At 38.5% G+C, this 12,423-nt stretch overlaps 1 protein-coding gene across 1 annotated transcript in view; it reads right to left on the minus strand.

Moving 5' to 3' along the window:
- The window catches only part of gcn1 (GCN1 activator of EIF2AK4), a 60,254-nt gene that overhangs the window by 44,855 nt on the left and 2,976 nt on the right, over positions 1–12,423 (minus strand). The window contains exons 4-15 of the mRNA XM_077206871.1: positions 11,866–11,997; positions 11,666–11,774; positions 11,432–11,530; positions 9,760–9,894; positions 7,212–7,280; positions 7,031–7,139; positions 6,170–6,244; positions 5,963–6,091; positions 5,194–5,244; positions 4,874–4,972; positions 283–456; positions 33–185 (exon numbers count right to left, since the gene is read on the minus strand). Of these exons, the coding sequence (XP_077062986.1) occupies positions 33–185; positions 283–456; positions 4,874–4,972; positions 5,194–5,244; positions 5,963–6,091; positions 6,170–6,244; positions 7,031–7,139; positions 7,212–7,280; positions 9,760–9,894; positions 11,432–11,530; positions 11,666–11,774; positions 11,866–11,997 (1,334 nt within the window). The remainder of the gene's footprint in view (positions 1–32; positions 186–282; positions 457–4,873; positions 4,973–5,193; positions 5,245–5,962; positions 6,092–6,169; positions 6,245–7,030; positions 7,140–7,211; positions 7,281–9,759; positions 9,895–11,431; positions 11,531–11,665; positions 11,775–11,865; positions 11,998–12,423) is intronic.

Below are 12,423 nucleotides of genomic sequence, written 5' to 3' on the forward strand. Positions count from 1 at the left end.
AAATGTGCACAAAAATAGGTGTGAACGCTCACCAGACACAGAGTCGAGCACAGACAGCCGACAGAGCAGCACAGAGGCGGTCACGCCCTCAGACAGCAGTGCATGCTGGGTATTCTGGGCAGCAGCTTTCTCCACAGTCTGGATGAGGAGAGGTAGGAAGTCAACAGCCTGACTCAGAGTGTCACCTGAACAGAATGAAGACACACAAACGCTGTTTATTTTGTCAAAACATCACCAGCACAAGTATAAACCCATGTGAAACCACCCAGCAGTCCGACTGACCTTTGAAAGCCCCGATCATGGCCTGGAGATACGCCTGACGCACGAGGGACGTGGACGTCTTGAGGCCGAAGGCTTTTTTAAACCATTCCCTCAACTCTGAAGGTACGTTCACCGTCAAGCGGCCCGTCCACTGAGATAACACAGACGCCGCATGTACCAGTGTCCCCTCATGGACTATAAACACACCAATACAACAATCAGCAGATATTAGACTTTTATGCATGTTTAAGAAATATTAGACCTTTTAAGATTGCTTAGTGTAAATTAAATTACAAGTTTAAGACCAATTTTGCTACAAAACAAAGATTGGTCCGACTTTATATTAAGTGGCTTTAAGTACTATGTACTTACATCAAAAAATAAGTACAATGTACTTATTGTGTTCATGGTGTATTGTAAAACACTTTTGCTGCTATTGAAGTGTGATACGGGTGAGGTTAGGGTCAGGTGCGTGTGATACGGGTAAGGTTAGGGTCAGGTGCGTGTGATACGGGTAAGGTTAGGGTCAGGTGCGTGTGATACGGGTAAGGTTAGGGTCAGGTGTGTGTGATACGGGTGAGGTTAGGGTCAGGTGCGTGTGATACGGGTAAGGTTAGGGTCAGGTGTGTGTGATACGGGTGAGGTTAGGGTCAGGTGCGTGTGATACGGGTAAGGTTAGGGTCAGGTGCGTGTGATACGGGTGAGGTTAGGGTCAGGTGTGTGTGATACGGGTGAGGTTAGGGTCAGGTGCGTGTGATACGGGTAAGGTTAGGGTCAGGTGTGTGTGATACAGGTAAGGTTAGGGTCAGGTGTGTGTGATACGGGTAAGGTTAGGGTCAGGTGTTTGTGATACGGGTAAGGTTAGGGTCAGGTGTGTGTGATACGGGTAAGGTAAGGGTCAGGTGTGTGTGATACGGGTGAGGTTAGGGTCAGGTGTGTGTGATACAGGTAAGGTTAGGGTCAGGTGTGGGTGATATGGGTAAGGTTAGGGTCAGGTGTTTGTGATACGGGTGAGGTTAGGGTCAGGTGTGTGTGATACGGGTGAGGTTAGGGTCAGGTGTGTGTGATACAGGTAAGGTTAGGGTCAGGTGTGGGTGATATGGGTAAGGTTAGGGTCAGGTGTGTGTGATACGGGTAAGGCTAGGGTCAGGTGTTTGTGATACGGGTAAGGTTAGGGTCAGGTGTGTGTGATACGGGTAAGGTAAGGGTCAGGTGTGCTGGTATGGGTAGGTTTAAGGGGGGGTTAAGGTGTAAGGATTGGGTCAACAGTGTAATTACAGAAATTAATTACAGCTGTAATTACATGCAGGTATTTTCAAAATATAAGTACAATGTAAAAACATGCATGTACACAACAAGTCCATTATATCAAATTATTAATTTCAAGGTAAGTACATAGTACTTAAAGCCACTTAATATAAAGTGGGAGCCAAAGTTTTCATATTAAGTAGGGATGCACCGATACTAGCATCAGGCCCGATACTGAGTTCATGTACTCGTAAAAATGCTCTGATACCAACAACCGATACCAGGCAGCGTTTGTACACGTGTGTCCAGACAAAGAAACAGTGACAACAGAGAGTATAATGGGCATAAAAAAGAAGGCTGTGGAATATTAAACAAAATATAGTAACAACTATATAGCTGTGGTGCTCGAGCTGATAAGAGAAAAAGGCGCAGTGGATTGAGCGCGCGGCGGCACAGATGCGCGAGCTGGTTGAGCGCATCCCTTTTTCACAGACGTCAGTGGAAAGTTTATAGTTCAGTCGAATGTCAATGGCAAAGAAAATATAATGAGGCATGTAGTTTATTATTAACGTTAACTGAGAGAGAGAGAGAGAGAGAGAGAGAGAGAGAGAGAGAGAGAGAGAGAGAGAGAGAGAGAGCGAAAGGGGGAGAGAGAGAGAGCAAGAGAGAGAGAGCGAGCAAGAGAGAGAGAGAGCGAGAGAGCAAGAGAGAGAGCGAGCGAGAGAGCGAGAGAGAGAGGGAGAGAGAGTGAGAGAGCGAGAGAGAGTGAAAGAGAGCAAGAGAGAGAGAGCGAGAGAGCAAGAGAGAGAGCGAGAGAGAGAGAGCGAGAGAGCAAGAGAGAGAGCGAGAGAGAGAGCGAGCAAGAGAGAGAGCGGGAGAGCAAGAGAGAGAGAGTGAGAGAGCAAGAGAGAGAGAGTGAGAGAGAGAGAGCAAAAGAGAGAGAGTGAGAGAGCAAGAGAGAGAGCGAGAGAGCAAGAGAGAGAAAGAGAGATCGAGAGCGAGAGAGCAAGAGAGAGAGCGAGAGAGCAAGAGAGAGAGCGAGAGCAAGAGAGAGAGCGAGAGCAAGAGAGAGAGCGAGAGAGAGAGAGCGAGAGAGAGAGAGCGAGAGAGATAGAGCAAGAGAGAGAGCGAGCGAGAGAGAAAGAGAGAGAGAGAAAGAGAGAGAGAGCGAGCGAGAGAGAAAGAGAGAGAGCTAGAGAGCAAGAGAGAGAGCGAGAGAGAGAGAGCGAGAGAGAGCAAGAGAGAAAGCAAGAGAGAGAGCGAGAGAGAGAGAGCGAGCGAGATAGAGCGAGCAAGAGAGAGAGCGAGAGAGAGAAAGAGAGCGAGAGAGAGAGAGAAAGAGAGAGAGCTAGAGAGAAAAAGAGAGAGCTAGAGAGCAAGAGAGAGAGCGAGAGAGAGCGAGAGAGAGCAAGAGAGAGAGAAAGAGAGAGAGAGCGAGCGAGAGAGAAAGAGAGAGAGCAAGAGAGAGAGAAAGAGAGAGAGAGCGAGCGAGAGAGAAAGAGAGAGAGCGAGCGAGAGAAAGAGCGAGCGAGCGAGAAAGAGAGCGAGCGAGAGAAAGAGAGAGAGTGTTAGATTTGGATTATATATAACTAAATCGTATATGTAAGTAATACATGAACTGTTACATTATTATACATTATTACAGGACGTTTGCAGGTCAAGAAGTTCAATGAACGCAATCATCCAAAGCACGCCCCGAAAACCAGCGTCTCCGCGCGCAAATATTGAATTGATTTGTCTTTCGCGTCTCTTGCTTGTAGTGACGAATTCAAGTGAACGTAGACAGTGTATTCAAACGGGGTCCGTGCGTTCGGCTGTGTTTTAATGTTAATCAAACAAAGGACAAATAAATGACTCACTGCTCTTGACTAAATAGGCTACCTTTTCTAACTTTATAAAAACATCTATATTTAATTTATATGCATATGTAATGAATATGCAGAGTTTTTTCACATTTGATTGATTACTGTAGTTTTTGTTTTTTATCAAAATTGGAATAAAGAATTCATATTTCACTGGTGTCTAAACATTTGCACCACTGACCCAATCCTCAGCACTGACCCTTCTGGACCTGCTCTAAATATGTGCTATTAAATGAAAGATAAAATATGATAGAGCAATAGAATGAAGAAAGTAAGTAACAAAAGCTCATACAATGCATTACGCTGTCTTAATTAAGCATGAAAATAACTGAAGGAAATATTTATTTGATGAACAAATTAAGCCAACTAATATGATTTTTATTATTTTGGTTTCTCTACCAATACATTTAAAAATTACAAATGCAGTGAAAATACATGTCGGTTATACGATATCGCCGAGTACCAAAAATTAAAGTATCGATCTTGTTCTGAAAAAAGTGGTATCGGTGCATCCCTAATATTAATTCATTAAATGGCAAAAAATATATAATCTTGATATTTTACTTTGGCTAGTTGCATGGTTGCAAATATTTCTCATTTAATTTAGTTTAACTAGATGTACTTCCATAAACAATTATGAAATGCAAGACCTTTTAAGATCGTTTAATCTTAATTAAATTATGAATTTAAAACCAATATTCCAACAAAACAATTCATTTTAAACCTTTAAATAGCAAACTGGGTAGAAACAAAATCTTGATATTTTAAGTCAGGGTCAAAACAAACGTTTTGTCAACATTTAATTTAAAATATTTATTTGAAGTCCCACTGAGATTTTAAGATAAGGGTTATGACAGGGTTATAATAGTTAACTAAAACTGAAAACATTAAAAAAAACATATTGGCTACTTAAGATAAAATAAACGTTAAATAAAATAAGGGGGAAAAAACTTAAACTTATTTTATTTCAGCTATTTGCCATAGAAACTCATAGAACCATAGAAACTTCTTATTTCATTTAGTTTAACTTGATGTTGTTAAAAAAAACTTAAATAAGAATTAATAAAAATTGACAAACACAAAATTAAAATTAAAACGAAAATGGAACATGTAAAAATAATAACTAATTTAAACTGTTAATAAACAATATAACAGTATCTCAGTGATACTAAAACACTGTTCAAAGATTTAACAATGAATTTGCATGTTTAACAGTTCTCAGGCATCAGTTAACAGTCATGACAAGTAAACATAAAACTTTATAGTGATTTATTTTGATTTTTGATTTTAAAATAATTAATTTTTAATTTAAAATAACAATAATTTAATTCATTATTAGCATAACATCAACTCACGAACCCCAGTCCCTCCAAAAACCCCAGTTTATGAAAGTAGTCTAAATGCTCTCATACTAATGTGGATGTTCAGTGTTTAAACCAGTATGAACAAAGTTCATTAAAAAGTTCCTTTTTAATGTGATTAAAAACCAGTAGGTTTCTCACCTTCCTGTTGCAGGTATGGAATGAACATCACAGCCACACTGGAGCTCAGAGACTGAGAGGAAGTGCCAGAGACGGCGTGATGACTGCAACTTCTGATTCCTGTTTCAAAAACACACATAAATGAAGCTTAATATGTTAAGTTACACAGAAAACCACTGGAAGAGCAGTGCAGCAGAATGCAAAAAAAATTTGGTTTCCAGATGGAAATTAGCAGTGATCAAAAGACACTTTTAATTCAAGATTAGCTATTAGAAAAGAAAAACAGTGTGTAAAACCATTGCTGTCCAAACAGGCGTAATGAGCATGTGAGAGATATTCACCCGAGAGAACGCTCATCTTCTGGGCCACAACAGACAGCTTCCCCTCTGAGCCTGTGCAAAACAACATCAATAATTAGGAATATCCGCAGGATCTGGTGATGTGTGTGAAATTATGTGTAATGATTATTGGATGATGAGCTTCATATTATAATTTTACTGAGATTACTGGTGTGGTTTTCCATGTTATTTTTAAATAATTATGAATTATTAATAATGGTTCCTATTATTATTATCATGTTAAAAGCAGTTTTTGCTGCTTAATATTTTTGTGGAAACTGTAATACATTATTTTTAGGATTCTTTGATGAATAGAAAGTTCAAATGAACATTTTATTTGAAACAGAATCTTTTGTAACATTAGAATGGTCTTTACTGTTTTTTTAATCAATTTAATGCATCCTTGCCTAATAAAAATATTATTTAATTTTTTTTAGTATGTAGTATTATTTTACTTAACCGTAACTTTTGAATGTGTATTTTTGTAAAGTTTCCAGAAAAATATGAAGCCGCACAACTGTTTTCAACATTAATAATCAGAAATGTTTCTTGAGCATCAAATCATTATATTAGAATGATTTCTGAGGGATCATGTGACACTGAAGACTGGAGTAATGATGATCTTAATTATTTGAAAACTTTTGATTGGTAGTGTATACATTCACTATTTAAATGTGAATGATTTTTAATATTATTTCTATAAATTTTCCATTAAAAGAAATCATAATTTTAAGAGCACATGACCGTTGAAACCCTGAAAGTCGTCACTGACCTCCGAGAATGGCGAAGAGGTGTTTGACGAGGTCCTGGACGGCGCTCGGGTCGCTGCACTGTTGGGCCAGATTCTGAAGGGCCGCCACCGCCTGGTCCATGAGCTCTGGGTTATTGGACTTCAGCTGACCTGAAACACACAGACTTCACATTAAACCTGCATGTGACACCTCAGACCAACCTCTCAATCATACTGACGACGACTCACTAGAGATGCCCTTCCCAATGTCCAGCGCATACTGACTCAGGTCAAGCGTGAGAGACGCCAACATGGAGGAGATCGCTGGAGGAAAGACCAACAGAGATGGACACATTCAGAATTAACAATCAGTATAGTAATAAGAAATATCTTGTTCATGCTTGGTAGACAAGAGGTTTCCAAAAAATTTTAAAAAATAAAATAAAATAAAAAAAATCCTGCAATTGAAACTAATACACTATCAATATGTTTCATGTGAGCATTTCTATAAACAAAAACATTATCAATGGACTGGCAGAAATACTCTTTTTTAACTATATTATTTTGTTATATTTGATCTTTTTAATAGTTAAAAGTAACCAGGGTTATTATATTTAACTAAAACCATACAAAACATTTTTGTTGTTGAAATAAAATAAACATTAACTGAAATAATATTTTGTATATACTAAAATAACTAAAGCTAAAATAAATATTAATAAAAAACACATATAGACATACTTTTTTTAACTTTACAATTAGTTAACTGCGTTAGTTAATATAAAAAAATACTTCTAATTTGAACATTTACTAATTCATAATTAAAATCAAAAGTTGTCTGTTCATATTATTTAATTAACCTGAACAAACAATCAACAGTAGTATTTTATATATTAATATTAATATATTTATAAATATTGAAATAAATTCTAATTCAAAATATTAATAAAAACAATAATAGTATTTCAATCGTACAATAATGGCACTGACAGAAACATTATATCATAATCATTTGTTCTGAGCAGCAATGAAGATATCATGACTCATCTGTGTGATAATGAGTGACACTGTGAGGTAGTGTGTGATGATCGCCCGTAGTGTCTCACTCACTCTGAATGGAGTTCTCCGGGCTGCGAAGGAGAGCTTTCTGTAACGTGGGCAGCAGTTGCTCCTTAAACTCAGAGTGAGACATGTGACGAAGCATTGAGGCGCTCTTTTCCTGAAAACACATTCAGCTTTAGGTTTTATGATCTCAACATTGCAAAGAGTATTGATTCACACAGATTCTCACCAGTATATGCGGATGCGGTCTGGTCTTACTCATGAGGACCGTCTTCATGTACAGGTCCAAGAGAGCCGCCTAAAAACAGAACAGTGTTGATATTGTTCAATAAAAGTTAAATTATGAAAAATATTTTTTGTCTAATTAAATAAAAGAAAAAAGAAAGCTTATAAAATGATGCCTTGGCAACTAACTGAAATAAAATTTAGTTCCTTCATGAATCTCTAGAGGGCGCAAGTTTATAGGTCCTTTACATGCAATCTGAGAGCAATCGCATCATTACCGCATGCAGCCAATGAGCTTGCTGCTCAACATTTAAATAGTCTGGTTCATTGCTTGCTGTAGACGAGAACTCCTCTGAAACCCTTCACCTCCCCCACCTCCACCTGCCTAGATCTGCTATGGGATTTATGTACGTCTTATTAGGGCAGCCCCCAACTAAAGATTCTTCAACTAGTAGTCGTTCATTTAAATGTATAGTCGCCTAATCGCACATTTACATTATAATTAAATTATTTGCATGTACCCCGGGGAAGGGGGTACCGGTAAAAGTAAAAAGCAATAATTATGAACGAGTCCGAAAAACAGCAAAGAGACTCACTGAACGTGAAAAAAAAAAAATTTGTAAACTTAGTATTCTCCGAGTCAGTTTCGGCTGCTGACTGGCCATCTCCACAGTATAGTGGACGTGAGAAACGCACGTTTCATACAGATTACATAGAGAATATTTCTTTCCGAATTTGAATTGATTAATTTAAAAGTAGACACTTCAAGCTTTCTGTAGACATATAGAGTATCCCTGTGAGGCAATTATATGCTTGTATGAGTATGTGTTTTGGTTAATTTTTTTTAAATGATTCATTAAAGTTGTTCTCGGAGATGCAGATAGTGTTTATTTACAAAAGCAGGAGTTTTGTTGTTGTGACAACAAATTAATTTTTACAGTTTACAAATAAAACCCTTTACAGTAAAGTGGTTGAAGGAATATTTCACCCATGGGAACATTAATCTTTATTGAAAGTGGGTCATATATGTAGTCGAATACAAAATAAATTTGAATTTGGTGCCTTATTGACCGAGGAAAGACAGAAAGTAACTTTAGGGCGCATTTGTATGAAAGACAACAACTACCACAATGCACCACATTGCAAAGCTCCGCAAGCCACTCCCACTAATCCAGAACAGCGTCTATGAGGTATCCGCCTGTCAGAGAGATCACTCTTCCGTCTACAAGGCTAGCTACCACCAGAGCTTGAAATTCATTTCACACAAAATTTCTAGTTAGTTGGCGAACTCATTAGTAAATTACTCCTCGTTTGTATTGTTGAGTAGCCCAGCTCGAGCCAGTCCGGGCTACTCGTCCGCGTCAGCTCTGCTGCCTCCTGTTCCTCCATCAGCCTCAGCTGCTCTTCACTATATTGCGGATTGTAAAAGTAGCCACGAACATCTGGTTCGAGCATCAGACTTTCAAAATCCTCCTCTTCCATATCATATTGAGTAGCTACATTTCGCCATTGTAACTTCACATCTGGCTCCACAGCGCCTGTTAGCTTAGCTTCCAAACAAGATGGAGGATATTGTTTTTAGTTTCTGCAAGTGAAGTCCCACCCACTGATCTGTAAAAGGTCTGTAGTGTGAGTGGGTCCCACCCCCTGGAAAAATGAGGAACGAATGTTTGTAGTCTCAACCCCTTTACAAAGATATGTGACTTCCTGCTTAGAATGACGCAAAATGGCGATTTTTACATCATTATAAACAGGAACTGCAACACTGAAATCCTCATGTCTCTCGTCTCAGGGGAAAATGAGGGAATAATGCACGACCATTCAAAAATATGACTGGGTTTCTAACGATACAAAGCTTAATTCAAATGGGTGAAGTGTCCCTTTAACATTAGGCAACTACTAACATGTTTCAAATGATAAGCCATATTTGAGGTCAGTGAATGATAGACAAATATTTGTATCTCCTGCCCGACACATGGACCAGCCATGTTAATGATCTGTCTGTCACGGACTGCGTGACTTCGCCACTTTGTGTGGAGGTTTTTTTTTTTGGTGACTAACCAAATAATTCAAATTTGGTCAACTAAGTCTCTTCTAGACTAGCCAACTAACATTGTGGACTATTAGGGGGTGACGCCCTTCTATTTACGCAGCAGCAGCAGCATATATTGCATGCTCACAGCAGCGTGTCTTTATATCTATTAGTGGTAGCAAGACCACACTTGCTCTGCAGCAGGAATCAACAGCAGTAGATATAGTCCGCCAAGACCAAATATATCAACATAGCCATATTCAATAACATTCTAAAACTATTTTGTGAGTTGTCATGATTGAAGTGGAAGTTCTAAAATTACTAAAACTAAAATAAATTAAAGCCAAAAAAAAAAAAAGACAAAAGCACATCAAAACTAAAATTAAAAAACATAACAATAAAAGCTTAATCGAAATATGATTAAATTCTGAAACATATATAAATACTTAAACAACATTGAAACAGAAGGACCACTACAGTCTCGTGGCATGTGAAGCGCCGCAGAGGTTGAGTTTATCACCTTGTGTTTGTTGATGGTGGCGATGTCTTTCTGCGCAGTGCAGAAGTCCACACACAATCCCAGCAGAGGTACAGACACACAGCTCTGATCCAGACTCAGCAGAGTGCTCATGTACTGATCCACCAGACCCGGGGTCTGCAGAAACAAAGACAAATTTTACAAATATAAAACTAAAGGCTGTACATATATATATATATATATTATATATATATATATATATATATTAGGGCTGCACGATTTGGGGAAAATGTCGTATTGCGATTATTGAGGTCAATATTGCGATTGCGATATAATAAACAAATGGTTTCATGAGTCAACTTGCTTGGTTCTCAAGGAAAATGCACACACAGATTAGTGATAATGCTGAAATGTGTATTTCTCAACTCAAACTAGCAACAACAACTAAATGATTGATAACACCTATAATTATCAATAAGTCATTGATGTCTGGATAAAAATGCCCCCCCCCCCCCACACACATACACACACACGCAATTTTGAACATTAATTATAGCCATCCAACATTACAACGATTCCGTCATTACAATTGAAATCTATCAATTTTTTAAAAACATTTATTAGGCTTCAAAAAATATAACAACTTCCTGTCTAACAGGTAGGACATATACAGAACTTAAATAAAGTTATCAAACAGTCTGTGCTGCATTAATTTTAAATTATATATAGACTAATCCTTATTAAAGTTACAAAAGTTATTTAGTCAAGAGAAGTTAGTGTTTTCTCTGTTCCCCTTGTTCTTTGATTAACTTTAACGACAGAGATAATTAGGGGCTACTGTGTACCGTCCCTTTAAGACCAGCTGCTGCTGACATGCGCCTCATTCTCTCACGAGTCACACCTCTTTACGTTCATCATAAGACTGCTCTTATGTTATGAAGATACTTGACAAAAAAGTAATTTTGGCATAATTGTGTGTGTTATTGTTCATTCAAGCGCGAAAGAGAACTGTATTCTGGCGTGCTGTCTTTCTTTCTGTGAGTCACAGTCAGGACATTCACAGGCAGCGCACTCTTTTTTCTCGTGTCACGCATGAATGGTTAAAAGCATTTGCATGAATAAGAGCGGGATCATGTAACTAGCCAAATGATGACAAAAATTAACAGATGCTGCATTAATAGCCCTAATTTGTTTAGGCTTTTTCATATAAAATTGCAGCATTTTTCGTCATATAATCGCATAGGCTTGACATTGCGATATGATTAATTTTGCAGCACTAATATATATATATGCAGAAAGGAGGAAGTAAACACTTTATCACAAAAGATTTCCATTTCAAATAAACACTGTTCTTTTTTTAACTTTCTATTCATCAAAGAATCCTGGGGGGAAAAAAGTATCAAAGTTCCACAAAAAAAAAACTGTTTTAAACATTGAAAATAATCATAAATGTTTCTTGAGTATCAAATCATCATATTAGAATGATTTCTGAAGGATCATGTGACACTGAAGACTGGAGTAATGATGCTGAAAATTCAGCTTTGATCACAACACAAGTATAAATTACATTTACAAGTATTTAAATAGGAAACAGTTATTTTAAATTGCAATAATATTTTACAAGATTACAGTATTTTTATCAAATAAATCTTACCGGGACTACATTTTTAAACGACACTGTATGAGACATCAGAATGAATTAATTTAACGTTACCTCCTTCCACAGCTTGTTAAAGCGTTTGCTGATTGACTTGAGCGCGTTCCCAGAAGCTCCGCCCACTGCTTCAGCCAGCAGCAAACTCTGAACCTCAACCTGATTGGAAAAGAGAATATGATTGGATAGATTGCATGTAGAGATCTCAAAAACATTAAATAAAAAGAAAGTCATACAGGTTTAGAACTATGGCTAAACTGAGCTATGATTAATAAAGACATAAATGCAACTGACCAGTTTCTTCCAGTTGGCACCTTCTCTCTTGTCTGCGGTGGGAAACACAGTCTGAACGATCAAACATGTCCATGGCAGGGCGCAGCAGGCTCCTGACGCTGTGCTCTTCCTGGGGGATTTTTTGACATTATATCATATATATAGATCGTAGCTTGGGTAAACTTGCATCTGATAATGGTAAGATTTGTGCAGTCACTCACCCAGGCATCACGGCCCTGCTGATCACCCCGCAGCTGAGCAAACCGGGGGGGAGGTTGCTCGCCATGGCATCAGGCTGTGATTGGATGAGCTCTTCGATGACCGAGAGCAAAGCTCGCCGAGACGCGGCATCCCTGAGAAGACAAATCAAATCCACCTTCATAAGAAGGACACTCTCGCATGTTTTTAAGAGGACTTGTCACAATATTCCTCATTTAAATAATTCATACGGAGGATAAAGGGGCGGGGCCTGGTTGAGTTAGTTAGTAGTGTGTGGAAACTGGCGGTTATGGTAAGAGGGGAGACATTTCCCAAACACACTCGAAGCGCTCGACCAATCACAACACACTGCTCCAGCCGACCAATCAGAGCACAGTGTGCTTTTCAAAGAAAGAGGGGCTTCATAGAGACAGAATCTAAACAGGGGTGCGTTTCCCAAAGCCAACTATGGTCGCAACTTCCGTCATTACCAATAGAGTTCAATGGAAATTGTGATCATAGTTGGCCAACGATGCTTTTGGGAAACGCACCCCAGAGCGTTACTGACAGATTGGGAAGAG

Source organism: Siphateles boraxobius, unplaced genomic scaffold (assembly GCF_051911475.1).
Source record: "Siphateles boraxobius isolate OS27281-9 unplaced genomic scaffold, OSU_SipBor_1 57, whole genome shotgun sequence".
NCBI classification, from domain to species: Eukaryota; Metazoa; Chordata; class Actinopteri; order Cypriniformes; family Leuciscidae; genus Siphateles; species Siphateles boraxobius.